Genomic DNA, 19027 nt, shown 5'->3' with positions numbered 1-19027 from the left:
TGAGAATTTAACCAACATCCAGTCATCAAACGTAAGAGAATTAAAATTGAAAAAGAAAGTACCAAAACAAACACAAACTGTCAATTACAAAACCAAATTATAGATAAGTTTCAAAGCATCTGCTATTTGAGAGATTGAAGAAACCTCTTCTACAAATGCCATTAGGTTTTACATTATACTATCACTCTCCATTTTATTTCCTCTGAACCAGCAAATTTCTAACCGATATAAAGTTAAAATGTAATAATTCTGAGAGGGGATTGATTATTAGAATGAAACATCGGTCAGGAAATGAGACTACTGGAGGAGAGAATCATAGGTTAATTTTTTGAGATTACTTCCACTTCTTGAATTTGCCTCCTCCAAACATACCGTGTTTCCCATGCTTTCCATGCTTGAACTTGCCTCCGTGCTTGAATTTGCCTCCATGCTTTCCGTGCTTGAACTTACCATGACCATATCCACCGTGACCAACGTGGCCATACCCTGCATGGCTTGCATGACCGTAAGGGTTGTGTGCTCCATGAGCAATGTGGTGAGCTCCATAGGCTGCTGCGGCTGCACCAGCTGCACCAGCGATCATACCTCCAATCCCACCACTAGAATGCCCTAATGAAACAGAAACAGAAGGTATTAACATGGAGAACCTCCATAGTAAAAGAACATCACAATCGATAAAAAGTAAGCAACTTAAGATTAAAAACATGAGTGTCTTTCAGACTGGGACTCTGAAACCACATTAAAAAGAATGTCAAAAGGTTCAATAATTTGCACAAATTTGTACCAATTGAAACAGAACAAGAGATAGTAAACTCATCGGTCCATAACATTTGCATAAACAAAACTAGCAAAGTCATTAAAATTAATGTCCTTTAAACTATAATTCAAACTAAAAACATTATCTAGCAGGTTGAAACACAAGCCACAAAGACAATGTTTTTAGCTTTTGCAATAAAAAGAAACAGCAAATTTAAAAAAAAAACTACAGTTCCTATTACCATTCAAACATAAAAGGTTGATAATCCAACAAAACAACAAGAGCAGTTCTTAGCTTTAGCATAGAAAATATCACCACATTAGAAACTATCGTCCTATGAACAGCTTGTTGATGTAATAAACTACAAAGAAGAGTCTCTACCTGCATGGTGAGGAGCAGGATAACCTGCAGGAGGATAACCTCCGGGGGCAGGAGGATAACCTCCCGGTGCACCGGGAGGGTATGCACCAGGTGGGTAACCTGCAGGTGGGTAGCCTCCAGCTGGAGGGTACCCTTGTTGTGGCGGGTATCCAGCGGGTGGGTAACCTCCAGGAGCGGGTGGGTAATGATGTCCACCTCCTGGAAAACCATGAAACCCTTTGTCTTGTTCATCATGATGCTTGTCTTTACCACCTCCCATTGTTTTTACCAACTTTCAGCAAATCAAAACCTACAAGAGTTTGACATGTACACATCATTGTCAAAGATTTGATAGATCACAACACTCAAAATGAGATAGCATCATTCATGAATACAAACGATCACATACAAAAAAAGGTCTGAAATAACTGAGAAATAATTACCGATACGAACTTCGAAGATTGTTTCAGAACGAATAGAAACAGCAACATAGCTTTATGTGCTTATATAAGGATAGACGTGCTGCGTCTGCATCATTGATTACTTGACGCGTTACCATTTTTGAATAAGTTTATTTCTATATTTTACTTTTTTATTATTTTTTTGATTAGTCCTCGTATTTGTATTGTAATAATAAATCCATCACTTTAGTCTTCACAATTTTTAATCGAGTCTTAGAGTCTAAAATAAATACTTAAAACCGAAAATAAACACCATAAGATAATTTAATCATTGTGATGTTATATAAATTATGAGTGTAATGATGCGTAGGGAAATATTATAGGTCTTTTTGGTTATTTATTTGTGAGCCTACTTGGATGTTTAAGTAACTTATAAAAGTAAGCGGGTTAAAATGAGAATATGTGGAACTAAAAGGTGAAGTGTGATAAATAAAATATCTACGTCGTGGGAACGCGCAATGAACACGGAGTTCCACGAACATGATTAAGTAAAATGTATTTTCCTGTAATAATATATCTTAGTGGCGGAAAAGGCTTTTTATCCTTTAATTTGACAAACACCAAAAAACAATGGTGGTGAATAAAAATGACAAAAGAACCTTGTCCCTAGGCCTGGGACGGATTGGATATCCGGACAATTTTAAAGTATCCGGATCCGGATACTTATCCGGTAAATTCATAATTTTACTATTTTTTTCCGGATCCGGAGTTCTCGGATATCCGGGTGTCGGATATCCTTCTAAAAATTATAATATCTGGCGGATATCCGGATTCGGATTTGGATCCTTAAAATAAATAAAAAATAATATAAATATATATAAAATATTAACAATACTTTAAAAATAAAAAAATATATAATATTTTTAATTATTTCTATTGTATAATATTCCAAAATTTACATAAAATTTATATATACTATTATAAAAATGAAAATATATTAAAACAAAATTAATTTGTATATATATATATATTACTATTTTTGAAATAGTTATTAATAAAACTTACGGATCCGGATATTTGGACTAAAAAATTAAAATATCCGGATCCGGTTTTGACAGATCCAATATTTCACTATCCGGATCCGGATTCGGCCCTTCCGAATATTCAGATTTTCGGATCGGATCCGGATCGAATCTCGGATCGAATCCGGATCTCGGATAAAAGTTTCAGGCCTATTGTCCCCCACAAATCAGAATTATCTTTTACTTTATCTTCTTGTTGACTATTTAAACAAACAAATACAGATAACTAGATTCCCCATCACGTCAGGTTAGAACAAAATATGTCATAAAAATGGTGGAATCTTACTAAACACAAAAATGGATGGTGGTGGGTGGGAATCTTACTAAACACAAAAATGGATGGTGGTGGGTTCATCATTAATGGGGTCTACATGAATGTAGTATGGGCCCCTGGGTATCCATTGAGTTATACAACAAGGCACACATGCTGAGCCTGAAGTCAATAAAAACTTTTCTTTCAGATATAACTTTCTCCTTGATCTTCTTACACTAATATGAGGAAGAGAAAGTACAGCTTTGCTTCCACCGAGTTTCATTCGACTTCTTTCAACCAACTCTCTCTGCACTTTGCAAACTGCAACAAAGTGCAATGAAAAGTCATGTCCAGCAACAAAATTTTCTTGTCAAACCTACAATGCTCGCCCTTGACTACCATTTTGTACCGTCAATTGTCTTTTCACTTTTGCGGGGCTCTGCCTCACTGATCCTCATCATCTGACATTAACTCTATAACAGTGTCTATTGTATCTATCTGCTTCTGCATGGTCCTCCTTGAGACCGCCACCTCCCAGGTTATCCTCATAGGATTATCGGCAAATAATGAGATGTTTCTGGCTGTTTTATATGAATACAGGAAATGAAAAATGTTATTGTTTGGAACCAACAACCTTCTGATCAGGAATCTAAAGTTCTAACCCAGCAAAGTACATGAGATTGTTTGGAATAGGCTCATTAAGCTGTATAAAGATTAAAAGCACATCACACAAAGATAAAACCAACATACATATTTCACAATCTCATTCAGACTGGAACCAGAACTCTCGTATTCAAGTGACAACAGACTACACTCAGTTTCTCCTTTGCTTAGTGCCTGTATCGATGCTTACGAGTCTCCTCTTCTTCCGATGACACCTCATGCTTCTGCTGCTTCTTTCTACTAACCGAACCAGATTCTGCTTTCTTCGTGCTTCTGTATCTATCAGAAAACTCTCCAGGATCATCAGATGCATCATACACATGCTTTTCTTTGCCCTTCACACTCCCGTGATGTCTTCCAGAATCACGATCATCATATCTTGGTTTCTTATCGGATCTATGACGCTCGGACTCAGAATCGACATATCCGTGTCTTCTCTCATTATATCTCTGCTTCTTCTCAACTCTATGAAGCTTCCCAGACTCCAAATTGTCATGCCTCTTACTTTTCTCAGAAACAGGATCGTTATTACGCACTTCCTTCCTCTCCCCGTGATTGCTTTTGTAATCATCTTCTGATCTATTCTTTCTACTACTGTGGTTTCTATAATAATCAGAATCATTAGATGAGGCAGAAGGTATATCCACCATCTTTTTCCGTTTCTGGTGCCTCTCGTCCTCGGGATGATTTTCTCTATGGCTGTTTCCTTGGTGGTGAACCTCAGTTTTTAACCCCTGAGATGAATCTAAATGCTTGTTGTGCCTTCTCCTGCTTGAGCGGTACCTATCAGAGTCTGAATCTTCAGAGGAAAGTGAGTCAGAATCATATTGCTTCTTGCTCTTCTTCTTAACTTCCTTGCGCTTCTTCTTCGATCTTCTCTTCTCTCCACTATCTTCTGAGCCTGTGGAAGATCCATCAGTTTCCTCAGCAGCCCGAGATGAATGCTTCTTGTTACTTTTGTTCTTTTTGGACTTCTTTTTCTTATCAGACGATATACTCCTCAATAATTCTAATGGGAGGCTGCCCTCAAGGAACCCTGTGATGTCATAACGAATTGAGAAAATTAGTATTATACAATCTAATGATGAGATGGAACTTTTTAGGGAATCAAAAACTTCACCTCCATATTCATCAAATATATCTTCAGCGACAATTTGTTGATTTGGATCTTCGGGATCAAAACCACCACGAGGAGGACTCAAGCCCGGCTTTTGTTTCAACTCCCACTTCAGAGGCTGCAAAAAATTAGAGAGCACTTTCAGTTAATGATACAACCTTTTGTTTCCTAAACCTAAAACTAAGTCTTAAAAGATTTTGAAGAATGAGAATGTAAGGGAAACAAAGACCAACCTCGCCAGGATCTGTATGTGCAATGATAGTAGTCAACGGATCATCTCTTTTCAATCGTTGTTCTTCATTTGGCATCACTGTATCCTTTAATGGACATTCACGATCACCACTTTGGTGCCCAAAGTTTCCACACCTCAGACATTTGACATTACGCAATTCAACTGCAAATGGCTTTGCTCTCCCAGCAACACCAGTCTCCAGCCTGCACAATTTCGATCATAGTATGTGATGAGAAAATGTCCACTTACATGTCATATTGGCAACACTCGAACACTAGGCTACTAACACATTTGAGAGAGTAAAAAGGATATGGCAACAAGTACCTTGGTGCGTTTTTAAGGACTTCAAATTCTTCTTCAGTAGGAAGAGCACGCCCAAACACATCTTTGGGTCGTGGTTTCTTCCTTTCCTGACCTGCATGGTCACTCCCGGCTACTGGCTCTGCTGGCCTGCAAAAGAAAAGAGTTCTCGTTATTACTTAACATACAGAAAAAATACCTCTTTAATATCTGTTTCAATCAACATACATAGAACCAACATTGTCGTCAGCCATGGGATCCTGACTCGACGAACCCTGACCCTGGTGTTTCTCATCCGCGCATTCTGCTGCTTTGGCACTTTCAGGGTCATAGCCAGGTGGGCGAATGTACATGAAACTGACAGCTTTCATCATTTCGATCTGCGAATTAAGCTCAGCAATGAATATCACAAACACACACAGAACCAAGTAAAAATCACTACTTACACCAAGTTTCAATGGTTCTAAAGACTTTAACATCTACCTAAGGATCAAAACAGTTAAAAAAAAAAAGATGAAACAATGTTTCAACTGGATTCTCATTGGTAAGAGTCATCAGCACGAATCAGAGCTTCAATTCAACATGAGAACTTAGCTAAAATCCCCAGAATAAATGAACCCTAATCGAAAGATTTAGAACCCAATCAGTACTCAAAACAAGATCTGAACAACATAAACCCTAATCTTACCTTCTCTCTTTCTTTCTTCGATATGAGAGCCGCTTGCTTGAAAAACTCCTGCTCTTGCGCAAACTGCAATTCCACCAAAAACACGAATTGAATCAATAGCACAATTGAATTCGATACCATGTTACGATGCCCTTACCTCACGAGCCACCTCCTCGGCTCTGCGATCGTGCTGGGCGTTGGTCTGCTCGGCGATCCACTTGCGTCGCTGGTTGGGATAAGAGAGCGGATGCCATGGCTTCTGATTCAGGAACGAGTGGCTCCAAGCCGTTCCCGATTTCGTCTTGTAATCGACCTCCAAGCTAGTGCCGGTGACTTTCCCGCCGGCGAATCTCTTGCTCAGCCGTATCCCGCTCCCTTCTCCGCCGCCGTCCATCTGATTTTCGCACAATGCCTCGCGATTGTTTTCGCCCTCGTGCTTTTTGAAATAACCAAGAAAAGGAAACGAAACTTATTTAATTGTAATTTAACCCAAAAACAATTGCAATTTTACCCTCCACAGAAATTGCAATTTAACCCCAACTCAATTACAATTTAAACCCAAAATAAAATGAATATTACAAAATTGTAAAACACGTAAAGTGAAAAAAACCTTTTTCTCTCATCTCTGTTCACGCTCCCGTACTTTTCACAGGGAAGAGAGAAAGCTTGCCGTTTTTGTTGCCGGTTTCTCTCCGGCTTTGCTTCCCGACGTTCGGGCTTCTGACTCTGGGCTGCGGTGGCTCTCATAGCACTGCTTCGCCGGCTTCGATTCCGAGAAACGGTGGCTTATAAAACACCGATTTCGCCGGCTTTTGTTTCGATCGTCGCGTCTTGCTTCATCTTCTTCACTGACTCTCTATCCGATTCTCTTTTCTTTCTCTCCTTCGGAAGATCGGAGCTTGTTGGATCGATTGAAGACGGTGGTTATCCTTCTAGATGCGACGATTCGTCAGACTAGAAATCCCGGTTAGAACTTTTGTGAGAACTACTCTGTTGGTTCTCCACAGGTTCGTTTCTTCGCTGATGGCGGAGCTCCGGCGTTCATCTTCTCTGACTCCGGCGAAGGAAGTGATCGCTCGCCTTGACGCGTGTCCTGAGAATGCTGGGCGTTCCTGCACGTGGTGGGTGACGTGTTCGTTGTTTCCTTCCCAACGGTTTGCGTTTATTGGACTGACGGCCCTAAGCGTTTGTTTAAGTTCGCCCTTTCTGTTTGGGCCTTTTGTTGTATTAATGTTGTACTGTTTTGGGCTTTGTTCTTATTGGGCTTAGACCCGTTAATAAATCTACCTGTGAAAAAAAAAAAAAAACACGTAAAGTGAGAGAAAAAAAATCTGAGGAGGAGAGATTTCGTTGAGCTTTTTAGTACCAAACGGAGTAAAGGATCTAACTTTAGTTAGTCTTCCTAAGATTTGTCTTTCATCTGTAAGAATCTAGAACGCGAGATCGAGAGAGAGAGAGAGAGAGGGAGGGCGTGCAAATCGGGAAATGACGGCGGCGATGGTGCTGAACGTAGGCGGATCGGCGGCGGAGAGAGACGCCAGGTTGGCGCATTACGCGATGGCGTTTGTTCAGCTGTTTAACGGAGGGTACCATGTGATTACGAAAGTGGCTCTCAACGTTGGAGTCAACCAGCTTGTCTTCTGCGTCTGCCGTGATCTTCTTGCTCTCTCTATTCTCGCTCCTCTAGCCTATTTCCGCGAAAGGTTTCATCTTTTCCCGTAAAGTTTTGTGCTTTTGTGGGTTCACCATTGGATCGGATCTTGGGATCGAATTAGGGGTTTCTCTCTTGATGTCTAGTTGTTTAAGCTCACTGTTATCTTCATAACAGAGGAACTAGATTTCAGATGTGTTGACTTAAGTTCTCTCTGGAGAGTGTTTTATGTGTTATGGCTATCCTTTGTGTTATGATCAAACAAGTGAATATTTTTGTTCCGATTACATCCACTGTTGGTAGGTAAGATTAGGATACTTATGAATTTTGAGGTCATTGATCTGTTGCAGTTTCTTTGCTGATCATGTTCTAATACTGTGAGTAGATTTGTTAGACTATTCTTCGGGTTTTGCCATAACTACATTTGGAACTAGGATCAGGTTTCACGACCTACACTCGTCTAATTCTGTTAGGACTGTGATATAGTTCCCCTGATAACCTATCCTTGGTTTTAAATGGCGCACCATGGAGATGAGCAAAACGTTTTATGCCTCTATGGTGAAGCAACCTCCATAAAGCGCTGGCCATGGTCATGGCGCTTTTGACTCAAGTTCAAGACGCCATAGGCGCAACAAGGCGAAAGCCTTATAGTTTCTTGGTGGGTAAGGTAGTATTTTGGTATTGTATCTCTTCTCCTCCCATATCAGAAAAATGAAGTAATAGTGTGGGCGAGGCTCTAACTCGTCATGTTTATGCTACTTTACTCTCAAGCTTTGCAGTCTTTGTGATGAATATTTGAGTATTCATAACCTAATTAAGGAATACTGTTCCTTTTTCCATGTATGCAGGAGGACCAGGCCTCCGATGACTAGAAGCCTTCTCTTGTCATTCTTCTTTTTGGGCTTATCAGGGTAATAGTACATCCCTGTCCTGTCTCAGTATCTTGTAATGTAATCATGTTTACGCAGAGTAAACATCTTGCTAATGCCACCTCTGCATTATCCTGAATTTTATAGGGTGTTTGGCAACCAACTGTTGTTTCTTGTCGGTCTTACATACACTAATCCAACTTACGCTGCTGCCATTCAACCATCCATCCCGGTCTTTACCTTTCTTTTGGCTGTAATGATGGGGTTAGTACTTTTTTTTTTTCAAAAAGTTCTTCACTTCTTCGTTTTCTAACGTCTCCTACTTTGTATGCAGTACAGAAAGAGTTAACTTGATGAGAATCGAAGGTCAAACTAAGGTTGGAGGAACTCTTGTGTGTGTTTTGGGTGCCGTATTTATGGTATTATTTAGAGGTCCGGTCTTGTTAGGAGATAAAGATGCAGACTTTGCGATGCACAATGAAATCAGCGCTAAAGGCCAACCTGAGCCTACAGGGTGGTTAGTCACTGGCTTTCTCGACCTTGGGTTTGAGCAGTGGCACATTGGTGTTTTATGCTTGATTGGAAACTGCATGTGTATGGCTACTTTTATTGCTATTCAGGTAAAATCCCTTGTTTCAGTTTCTTTTGGTTACGTTTAGACAAACCCATATATAGTCTGTTAATGTGAGTGTAATGGAAACTCTCCAGGCGCCGGTTTTGAAGAAGTATCCAGCAAATCTTTCGGTTGCTGCATTGTCATACTTCTCCGGTACAGTACTAATGGTCACAACAGCTTTCTTCATGGTGAAGGAGCCATTAGATTGGAAGCTAACACAAGCTGAAGTTCTCGCTGTTATATATGCAGTAAGTTGCACCAGTTACTCTTTTTTAGTTATATTCTCACATGTTTCTCGCCTCATATGGTTTATTATCTTCTTTGAAGGGAGTTGTTGCGTCAGCACTAAACTTTGGAATGTTGACGTGGTCCAATAAGATAATTGGTCCTGCCTTGGTTTCTCTCTACAATCCACTTCAGCCTGCTGCATCAGCTTTCCTGTCGAGAATCTTTCTCGGTAGCCCTATCTTTCTCGGAAGGTGAACCAAACATTAATCTTTTTGAATCATCCATGCTCTTCACTTGGCTTTGGATACTCAACATCTTCTTGATCATCTCACACAGACTTCTTTTCCTCTGTGCAGTGTTGTGGGTGGGTTCTTCATCATCTTAGGACTCTACATGGTCACATGGGCATCGTTTAGAGAGCGGAAAGCAATGGCTTCCGGGATTGCGATACCGTCTCATACTGCAAGAACCTCGGAGCCTCTGAAGAAGAACCCAGTTGTTAGCAGAATAGGGCAGTTGTTTTCTGGATTAGCCAGCTCCTCTATGAAATCTGCAGACTAAAAAAAAGAAACCATAAAGTTAAAAGAATCAGAGCAGAACCCATTTTACAAAAGATTTTTAACTTTATTTTTGTTACATTCATCTCATATTAATACCTTATTTGATTCCCTCTATGTTATGTATAAATCATAGATTCACAATGTTTACTCCAATGCTACTATCTTTTCTTCTTCCTTTAAATCTTGAAGATCATCTAATTCGTATCTGATGACATTTTACCTTAACTTCTGCATATTTCCTTTCTAGCAATGGATAATAGTTATTTAGTGCGAGATAAATTGTCTAGACTATATAGTTGTCAAAACTAAGGTTAGGGGGATCTTCATAAAGTTGGAAAAAGTCATTCGACAAAAGCTGTGACTATTCTGGTAAGAAAACATAAACACTAGTGGGAACTTTACGAATTTCGAAAAGTCTATCCCGATTTTAGTTATCTTTAATAATAACTTATCAAAAAAAGATATAAAAAAAAACACAAACAACGTAGTATCAGTTTTTATTTTCACGTTCTCGTACGAGTTTATAATTGAACTTGTTTATAAAAACTATACAAAAGTTCAATTCATATTGTCGGACACACCATTAGCATTGTTTAACTAACAACTATTAGACCGACAATTTTATAGATTTATTGGAATAAAAAAATCGTTTACGTTTAGACCCCAAACGTTTTCAATATTCCAAATAAGCCCCCCCAGATATCGAGAATTGAGCAAAGACGTTTTCTGTTGTAGAGAGAAAACCAACAAAGGCACAGAGTCTGCACAAAAACGGATCTCTGTCGTCTTCGTGTTCTCTGGTCTGAGTCGCGGCTTCAGCACCGATACTCCTCAGATCTACCGGAGATTCTCTTTTCTCTCGCACAAAGAGAGGACGATTCGTGTATGTAAATGCGCTTTAATTCCTTCTTAGACGCAGCGACGTTCGAGATCTAGTGCTGCGGAAGCTTTTGACGGTGGCTTTGAGTGTGCTCTTCTCTCTTCTCCAATGCGCCTCTCTGGTATCGTATTCTAGCCCTTCTATATTACGATTTCGTTATCTCAATGTCGATTTAAACTGCAAGATCGCCCCTTTCTTTGTGTTCTTATTGATTTTGTGAAGCTCTTCAAGATTGCATTTGATTTTGGTTTGTGTAGTTACCATCTTCCACTGAAGGAGGAAGAATCTGTATCCGTGGTGCTTGTGCTTCTTCTTCTGCATTTTGAGGCTTTTAGAGTATCACCAGTTTGGAGTAGTTATATGTTAGGCAAGCGAAGATGGTTTTCGGCAACATCACTCAACTCTTTACACCGAATCGCTACGGAGCTAATACACAACCGCCTCTTCCATACATCCCTACTGGCTCATCACCAGATGTAGGCACCTCATCTCCAGCTTCCATCGCTTTCGGAAACGGTGGGAGCAAGAACGGTGGTTTGAGACACTCCGCGTCTCTCCAAGACTTCTCTTCCTACCACGCCTTCGATCCCGAAGAAGCTCGTGAAACCGACTCAAGCGCTAAACAATGGGGACAGAACGAAGCTAGCTTCTCCAAGGACAAGGGAGGTCTCCCGCCCAGTGTTCCCAAACCGTCCACGAGCAGGCGTAAATGGATCCGCGCGGTGATGATCGTTACGTGCCTCTTTCTCTTTGCTTCTCTGGTGTATATACTAGGCATGTACGTTTACACGAACTGGTCTCGCGGAGCGTCGAGGTACTACGTTGTGTTTGACTGCGGAAGCACGGGGACTCGTGCCTACGTCTACCAGGCGTCTATCAACTACAAGAAAGATAGTAGTCTCCCTATTGTGATGAAGTCCTTGACGGAAGGTATCTCTAGGAAGTCAAGTGGGAGGGCTTATGATAGGATGGAGACAGAGCCTGGGTTTGACAAGCTCGTCAACAACAGAACGGGATTGAAAAAAGCGATTAAGCCTCTTATCCAGTGGGCGGAGAGGCAGATCCCCAAGCATGCTCATAGGACAACGTCTCTCTTTGTGTACGCAACAGCGGGTGTTAGGAGGCTGCGCGCTAGTGATTCGAGCTGGCTTTTAGGTAATGTGTGGTCTATACTGGCGAAGTCTCCCTTCACTTGCCGGAGGGAGTGGGTTAAGATCATTAGCGGTACAGAGGAAGCTTATTTTGGATGGACGGCTCTTAATTACCAAACGAGCATGTTGGGAGCTGTGCCGAAGAAGGCGACGTTCGGTGCGCTTGACCTTGGTGGCTCGTCTTTGCAGGTGACGTTTGAGAATGAGGAGCGAGCACATAACGAGACTAACTTAGATCTCAGGATAGGGTCTGTTAACCATCATCTTAGCGCTTATTCTCTGGCCGGGTATGGACTTAACGATGCGTTTGAAAGGTCTGTTGTTCAGCTTTTAAAGAGGATGCCAAATGTCAATAACTCTGAGTTGAAACATCCTTGTTTGAACTCTGGATACGAAGGACAGTACGTTTGTTCTCAATGTGGTTCTACTGTCAAACGAGGTAAGAAAGGGAAGTCAGGAGTTCCTATTAAGCTCATAGGTGCTCCAAACTGGGGAGAGTGCAGCGCTCTAGCGAAAATTGCTGTTAATAGCTCCGAGTGGTCGAAGACAAAACATGGTGTTGATTGTGATTTGCAGCCTTGTGCTCTTCCTGATGGTTACCCTCGTCCTCACGGTCAGTTCTACGCTGTGTCCGGATTCTTCGTGGTGTACAGATTCTTCAATCTAAGCGCTGAAGCTTCCCTTGATGATGTATTGGAAAAAGGTAGGGAGTTTTGTGAAAAGGCCTGGCAGGTAGCGAGAACCAGTGTTTCTCCACAACCTTTCATTGAACAGTACTGCTTTAGAGCACCGTACATAGTCTCTCTGTTACGAGAAGGTTTGTATATTACAGATAAGCAGATTATAATTGGGTCTGGGAGTATAACTTGGACACTGGGGGTAGCTGTTCTGGAAGCAGGGAAGGCTTTGTCTTCTACATTGGGACTAAAGGGGTACGAGACTCTGAGCATGAAGATAAACCCAGTAGCTCTTATATCTGTTCTGTTCGTCTCACTGATTCTGCTTCTCTGTGCACTGTCACGCGTCGGCAACTGTATGCCAAGGTTTTTCAGAAAGTCCTGTCTGCCTCTATTTAAGCACAATAGCGCTTCAGCTTCCTCTGTTCTTAACATTCCTTCTCCCTTCAGATTGCGATGGAGTCATATGGGTACAGGTAAATTCAGTTTGCATTATCTGGAGTTATGGCCAGTTCTTTGCGTTGTATCATTTCTCAGTTCTGTCTGTCTTATGTTCAGGGGTAAAGCCACCGTTGAGTCCAATAGCGAGGAGTTCACCGCGTAGGCCGTTTAGTTTTGGAAGCAGCATACAGCTCATGGAGTCTTGTTCATTGTACTCATCGAGCAGCAGCGTAATGCATAGTTATTCTTCTGATAGCTTAGGGGAGATGCAAGTTGACAACAGTGGCTCCTTCTGGTCCTCCCGGAGTCAAATGCGTCTCCAGAGCCGGAGATCACAATCCAGAGAAGATCTTAGTTCGTCGCTCGCTGAATCACACATGCTCAAGATGTAGTAGAAAGACGTTTTTGGTACGGTTTTTGTCACTTCCACACTCTCGCTTTTTTTTCTCTTTTTTTTTTGGTATTATAGAATTTAAAAGAAAAAGAAGAAAAACTTCATGAGAGCAAAGATATTCCTTGTTGTTTCAGTTAACATGTAATTCATTCTCGTATATGATTATTAATTTAACCCCAATTCGACTATGTATCACTCTCGTCCTCTTTACCCTTGCATCCAAGTTCTCTTTATGGCACTGAGCAGCTAGAAAGAGGAGAATATAATCCCTGGATTGCGTTTTAAGACATATTGGTGTATGTTTGATCTCTGGACCACATCATGTAAGTGCTTGTTTTCTAGTCTCTGATTCTTATCATCACATCTACAGGAAGGTTAAAATAGAATCTGCTATACATATTTGTGCACTTCATTTCATTGCAAGAGTTGAGGCTAAAAGTGTATTTTTCCTTTACCATGGAAATATCTACTTTCAACAATGTCTTTATGTTAGATTGTAGGGCTCAAAATCCTTTGGGGACCATTGTGTGTGGTTGGCGTTTAGATAGATGGAGCAATCATGGTAACTATCACCTGAACAATGACTCATCTTTGCTATGGATCACATTTACAAAGATTTATGGTTTAGAGTTGGTAATGCAGGTCCGACTTTACATAGTTGGACGTCTAAAGTATAAAAAAATTTATTTGGGGGGCAAATGTTAAGAAGTATAAAAACTTTTTTTTTCCATAAACTACTACAGTATAATTTTTTATGCTTTCAAACTTTTATATAAGTTTTATCGTTTGCCTAAAATCGATGATTTATGAGCTTTATCCCATGGCCAGCCATGTTCTATGTTTTCATTAGTTTTGGTCAATGTATAGATAGGCACCCTTAACCATTGTTTGTTCTTTAACTAGTCCAGTTGCAATAAACCTACACAGACTAGTGTACAGGTTTGATTTTTTAAGAATCGTTTGACAAATGTGATTGATCAATTATGTGACAAAACGAGTCTTTCTCAATAGTTTTCATCGCTATAAGTGTCGAATATTGCTCTTGACTCCGACATTTGGACAGGAACATTTAGTTAAAATCAATCTCAGCCCTTGCTTGCTATTGTGGCTTAATCCATAAGCAAAATAATTGAAAACCTTTGGTGTCAAGCTAAAGGAAATAATAAGTCTATGTGCGTCACTCTCGTTCGTTTATTGCTATTGATTCGATGACACCCAACTAAACCAATCACAATAATTCAATCAGAAGATCAAGTTTCTTATAATCCTAGAAAAACATTTTATTTTAGAAGACGGTAAATAAACATTTTAATGACCAACCATTTGGCTTGATAAACTCCAAAGAGGTATCCGCCAAGAAGACCCGTTATCGCCTTTCCTCTTTGTCATGTGCACTGAGGGTCTGACCCACTTGCTGAACGTCGCGGAGAGAAATGGGTTGATCAGTGGCCTGAGGTTCTCGGAGGAAGGTCCGACTGTGTCACATCTGTTGTTTGCCGATGACAGTTTGTTTTTATGCAAAGCTTATGTGAATGAAACATCTGCGCTTCAAAGAATCCTCAAATTTTATGGTGAAGCCACTGGTCAAAACATCAACCTTGAGAAATCATCTATCTCTTTCGGTGATAAAGTAGATGAAGGAACAAGAGTGAGTATTCAATGGCTCCTAGGAATCTTTAATGAGTGGGGGGGAGGGGGGAGAAAGCAAATATTTGGGTTAGCCGGAATGCTTCTCAGGCTCAAAGGTGGATCTCTTCTCTTATCTTAAAGACAGAACTCAAAACCGGCTTGATGTGTGGTACTATAAGCGTTTGTCGCAAGGTGGAAAATAGTTCCTAATCAAATCGTCGGGCTCCTCCCTCTCAACCTTTGCAATGTCTTATTTCAAACTCCCCAAGACAATCATTGACAAACTTTCATCCATGCTTACGGCTTTTTGGTGGGGAGCTGAGCCTCATCTCAGAAAGATTCATTGGGTTGCATGGGAACGCATGTGCTTACCGAAGGAACAAGGCGGTCTGGGCTTCAGAGATTTAGAAGCCTTTAATCAAGCAATGCTAGCGAAACAAGCGTGGAAAATTATAACTCAACCGGAATCTCTCTTTGCAAGCTACCTAAGGAGTAGGTACTTTCCCGGTGGTGATTTCTTGTCAGCCGCTTTAGGTACGAGACCGTCATATGCGTGGCGCAGCCTTTTGCATGGAAGAGAACTTCTTGTCAAAGGCCTGAGACACAGAGTGTGCAATGGGGAAAAAACAAAGTCTGGACCGACATGTGGATTGAGGATCTTGTGGAAGGTATGAGAGCACCATGGATCAAGAACTATAACTTCGATGTGAATCTGCGTGCAAGCTCTCTGATTGATCCTCATACACGGAGATGGAATGTGTCAGCATTATGTGAAGTCTTTGTGCCAGAGGACATCCAATGGCTGGAAAGAAATCAACCGGTGGTGTTGATGGAAGATTTTCACTCTTGGAAGTTGACACAAAGTGGCCAATTCACAGTTAAGTCAGCCTAGCGGCTGGCCTTTGAGGAGAAAACTAGACGGAACCAACCAGAAGCTCTCAATCTACCGTCAGTTAACATCCTCAAAGAGAAGGTTTGGAAAGTCTTAACAGTCCCAAAGATCAAAGTTTTCCTTTGGAAAGCCTTAACAGTCCAATAGCGAGGAGTCTTGTTCATTGTACTCATCGAGCAGCAGCGTAATGCATAGTTATTCTTCTGATAGCTTAGGGGAGATGCAAGTTGACAACAGTGGCTCCTTCTGGTCCTCCCGGAGTCAAATGCGTCTCCAGAGCCGGAGATCACAATCCAGAGAAGATCTTAGTTCGTCGCTCGCTGAATCACACATGCTCAAGATGTAGTAGAAAGACGTTTTTGGTACAGTTTTTGTCACTTCCACACTCTCGCTTTTTTTTCTCTTTTTTTCTTTGGTATTATAGAATTTAAAAGAAAAAGAAGAAAAACTTCATGAGAGCAAAGATATTCCTTGTTTCAGTTAACATGTAATTCATTCTCGTATATGATTATTAATTTAACCCCAATTCGATTCGACTATGTATCACTCTCGTCCTCTTTACCCTTCTTGCATCCAAGTTCTCTTTATGGCACTGAGCAGCTAGAAAGATGGAATATAATCCCTGGATTGCGTTTTAAGACATATTGGTGTATGTTTGATCTCTGGACCACTTGTAAGTGCTTGTTTTCTAGTCTCTGATTCTTATCATCACATCTAAAGGAAGGCAAAAAAAAATAGAATCTGCTATGACTATTTGTGCACTTCATTTCACTGCTAGAGTGGTGGCTAAAAGCCTAAAAGTGTCTTTACCATGGAAATATCTACTTTCAACGATGTCTTTATGTTAGATTGTAGGGCTCTAAATCTTTGGGGACCATTGTGTGTGGTTGGCGTTTAGATAGATGGAGCAATCATGGTAACTATCACCTGAACAATGACTCATCTTTGCTATGGATCACATTTACAAAGATCTATGGTTTAGATTTTTTTTTCATATTGGTAAATACAGGTCCGTCCGACTCTACATAGTTGGACGTTTAAAGTATAAAAACTTTTTTTTTGGGTGCAAGTTTTAAGAAGGATAAAAACTTTTTTTCCATAAACTACTACAGTATAAATTTTGATGCTTTTAACTTTTTTTTTTTTTTTTTAACCAGGTTGTTGGCCAACCTTCGGTCAGCCCACACCTAGGCCCGGCGCCAGCCTTTGCCTGTATCGGTTAGGGCCCTGGGCACGCCTCCCCGCCCTGCGAGTCGAACAGCTGACCTCCCCAAGGGGGAGATACCACTGGACTATCGAGTCCGGGTGATGCTTTTAACTTCTTATATAAGTTTTATCGTTTGCCTAAAATCGATGATTTATGAGCTTTATCCCATGGCTAAAGAAAATAATAAGTCTATCTGCGTCACTCTCGTTCGTTTATTGCTATTGATTCGATGACACCCAACTAAACCAAGGCAATCACAATAATTCAATCAGAAGGTCAAGTTTTTCATAATCGTAGAAAACATTTTATTTTAGAAGACAGTAAATAAACAAGGACGTTGGGACATATCCATATCCAAACGGACTAAACCTTTCATTCATGTTCATGTCTTGGTCAGAATAATGTCTCATTGGTCCTGCTACTCACTCGAACACAATTTTTTCCACGTTCCTAGTTTATTTATCCAACGGCACTTTGATCATAAACAAAACAAAAAAATCCAACGGCACCATAAATACCTTCTTTTTTTTTCACAAATACCTTTTGTTTTCTTAAATTAATTAATATTCATTATCCTATAACTGATATTTTATCACCAATAATCGTCATATTCTTATATTTGGTACACAATTTATTTCCTTTTAATCAAGTTTAAAAAAAAAATATTTTCTATTTTACGTTCTTTTTCCTTTACAAGATTATATTGAACATTCAGCGAAAATAATACAAAAGTTGGATTTTGAACATACCTATAATTAAGCGGTGCTTCCATATCTTAATAACCTCTGGTTCTCTCCTCATGGACTATATATATTGCCCAAGTGTTTTCTGAAAAGATATCATTGGTCAAACTCTTATCTAGTACTCGCCACCAAAACAAAACTTTGCGCGGTTGCGGTTTACAGTTTATATAGTTTCAGTACAAATAGTAATTTGGGGTATTGTGGTTTCGTCAATGTTCAAATGGCTCAAAATAGTCTTCCCCACTTTCTGGAGCTGAGTGGTGCTTATATGTATGCGGGAGAAATGTTGGAAGAGGATTACAGAGATGGGGTTGGAAGAAATTCTTCATGTGGTTCAGACGCTTGACGATGAGAATAATATACGCTATGACAAAGAAGGATATTGAAATAAATCTATGATATTTGTTTGTGGATGATTACAGTCTCCCAACTGGTATATTTTGTATTTGGTTCGTAGCTCTTGTTCTATTAAAGCTCAATATACATGACTATCCATGTTACTTTTAAAAGGTTGGATAATAAAATCGTTAAAAAAATTGTAGGAGTCCCTGAAATCATGAACAACGATATGTTTTTGGAACAAAATATTAACAAATTTAATAATATTCCTAAGAAACTAAACAAAATAACTGCACCCCTAAAACATAAATACACCAAAACTATATCAGTCCTAAATACCGGTTACCAATAAAAAATATTATAATAATTTTTGGTTAGTCACTTAGACTTTATTATTATACTGTACGAGGGGTATTGTGTAGCATCCCCATCCCGCAGTCTGGACTAGATCAGTCCAAGGCCGGACTGATCAGATGGAACAGACATGTTGGACATGTCATCTGGATAGTACTGGTCAGGTTAAGACGATATTGTATATCCGAACATAGCAGTCAAGCTTGTCGGACTAAGCTGGAACGATTCAGACGAGGCAGCTGGACTTGTCATCTGAGATCAGTTAGTCAATGTGTGGACTGACTGGTATACGTTCTGACGGGAACATATATTGAGCTGAAGATGAACTGATTAGCTAAGGAGAATGGCGGGATCAGTTACTGGAACGGTTACAAAGTAGTTACCGGAACAGTTACACGACGGTTCCAGGTGGTTACTGGACTGCTTAACTGACTGGGACGGTTTATGAACAGTTGAGTTCTGGAACCGCTAAGGCAGTTAAAGACCAGTTGGAACTGCTGGGAGTAACTGGGAAACCGTCAAAGACGGTTACGGACTGATAAGAAACTGTCCGAGAGCGGTTAC

At 40.3% G+C, this 19027-nt stretch overlaps 4 protein-coding genes across 7 annotated transcripts; 2 read left to right on the top strand and 2 right to left on the bottom strand.

The window, feature by feature from the left end:
• Window positions 1-22: 22 nt before the first annotated feature.
• On the bottom strand, window positions 23-1694 carry LOC106377073 (glycine-rich protein A3). Its single transcript, XM_013817230.3, has 3 exons — window positions 1561-1694; window positions 1139-1427; window positions 23-609 (listed from the first exon to the last, which is right to left on the bottom strand). Exons 2-3 carry the CDS (start codon window positions 1395-1397, stop codon window positions 335-337), a joined length of 534 nt encoding a protein of 177 aa, XP_013672684.1. The 5' UTR covers window positions 1398-1427; window positions 1561-1694; the 3' UTR covers window positions 23-334.
• A 1797-nt stretch (window positions 1695-3491) lies between these two features.
• On the bottom strand, window positions 3492-6296 carry BNAC01G11600D (uncharacterized zinc finger CCHC domain-containing protein At4g19190). The gene is made up of 7 exons (XM_013817229.3): window positions 5990-6296; window positions 5854-5916; window positions 5394-5545; window positions 5190-5315; window positions 4867-5068; window positions 4637-4751; window positions 3492-4552 (listed from the first exon to the last, which is right to left on the bottom strand). The coding sequence occupies exons 1-7, from the start codon at window positions 6224-6226 to the stop codon at window positions 3684-3686; spliced, it is 1764 nt and encodes a 587-aa protein (XP_013672683.1). The 5' UTR covers window positions 6227-6296; the 3' UTR covers window positions 3492-3683.
• An 849-nt stretch (window positions 6297-7145) lies between these two features.
• Window positions 7146-9930, top strand: LOC106377070 (WAT1-related protein At4g19185-like). 3 transcript variants are annotated; one of them, XM_048745512.1, is made up of 8 exons: window positions 7296-7535; window positions 7970-8141; window positions 8332-8394; window positions 8500-8616; window positions 8687-8972; window positions 9061-9216; window positions 9296-9447; window positions 9553-9930. In XM_048745512.1, the coding sequence occupies exons 3-8, from the start codon at window positions 8348-8350 to the stop codon at window positions 9755-9757; spliced, it is 963 nt and encodes a 320-aa protein (XP_048601469.1). In that variant the 5' UTR covers window positions 7296-7535; window positions 7970-8141; window positions 8332-8347; the 3' UTR covers window positions 9758-9930. The 3 variants fall into 3 exon arrangements, with proteins under 3 accessions (XP_013672680.1, XP_048601469.1, XP_048601468.1); XM_048745511.1 differs by having other exon boundaries at window positions 7970-8150; XM_013817226.2 differs by lacking the exon at window positions 7970-8141 and having other exon boundaries at window positions 7146-7535.
• Window positions 9931-10439: 509 nt separating this feature from the next.
• Window positions 10440-18279, top strand: LOC106377069 (probable apyrase 7). 2 transcript variants are annotated; one of them, XM_048745510.1, is made up of 4 exons: window positions 10440-10757; window positions 10894-12940; window positions 13023-13200; window positions 16070-18279. In XM_048745510.1, exons 2-4 carry the CDS (start codon window positions 11014-11016, stop codon window positions 16164-16166), a joined length of 2202 nt encoding a protein of 733 aa, XP_048601467.1. In that variant the 5' UTR covers window positions 10440-10757; window positions 10894-11013; the 3' UTR covers window positions 16167-18279. The 2 variants fall into 2 exon arrangements, with proteins under 2 accessions (XP_048601467.1, XP_013672678.1); XM_013817224.3 differs by having other exon boundaries at window positions 10443-10757; window positions 13023-18279.
• The last annotated feature ends 748 nt before the right edge of the window (window positions 18280-19027 follow it).

The sequence above is a fragment of the Brassica napus genome, chromosome C1 (genome assembly GCF_020379485.1).
Source record: "Brassica napus cultivar Da-Ae chromosome C1, Da-Ae, whole genome shotgun sequence".
In the NCBI taxonomy this organism is placed as follows: Eukaryota; Viridiplantae; Streptophyta; class Magnoliopsida; order Brassicales; family Brassicaceae; genus Brassica; species Brassica napus.
Note: the sequence above shows the minus strand (reverse complement) of the source record. Positions and strands in the feature narration are given on the sequence as shown.

Excerpts from the sequence above, each read along its gene's own strand:
- LOC106377073 (XM_013817230.3), bottom strand. The coding sequence starts at position 1,397 with ATGGGAGGTGGTAAAGACAAGCATCATGATGAACAAGACAAAGGGTTT. Across the intron at positions 610-1,138 it reads TCCTGCTCCTCACCATGCAG|GGCATTCTAGTGGTGGGATT; the intron begins GTAGAGACTCTT and ends CTGTTTCATTAG.
- BNAC01G11600D (XM_013817229.3), bottom strand. The coding sequence starts at position 6,226 with ATGGACGGCGGCGGAGAAGGGAGCGGGATACGGCTGAGCAAGAGATTC. Across the intron at positions 5,316-5,393 it reads GACGACAATGTTGGTTCTAT|GCCAGCAGAGCCAGTAGCCG; the intron begins GTATGTTGATTG and ends TTTCTTTTGCAG. Across the intron at positions 4,752-4,866 it reads CACATACAGATCCTGGCGAG|CCTCTGAAGTGGGAGTTGAA; the intron begins GTTGGTCTTTGT and ends AATTTTTTGCAG.
- LOC106377070 (XM_013817226.2), top strand. The coding sequence starts at position 7,318 with ATGACGGCGGCGATGGTGCTGAACGTAGGCGGATCGGCGGCGGAGAGA. Across the intron at positions 8,395-8,499 it reads TTCTTTTTGGGCTTATCAGG|GGTGTTTGGCAACCAACTGT; the intron begins GTAATAGTACAT and ends TGAATTTTATAG. Across the intron at positions 9,217-9,295 it reads TTCTCGCTGTTATATATGCA|GGAGTTGTTGCGTCAGCACT; the intron begins GTAAGTTGCACC and ends TCTTCTTTGAAG.
- LOC106377069 (XM_048745510.1), top strand. The coding sequence starts at position 11,014 with ATGGTTTTCGGCAACATCACTCAACTCTTTACACCGAATCGCTACGGA. Across the intron at positions 12,941-13,022 it reads ATGGAGTCATATGGGTACAG|GGGTAAAGCCACCGTTGAGT; the intron begins GTAAATTCAGTT and ends TCTTATGTTCAG. Across the intron at positions 13,201-16,069 it reads GACAACAGTGGCTCCTTCTG|GTCCTCCCGGAGTCAAATGC; the intron begins GTCCTCCCGGAG and ends TGGCTCCTTCTG.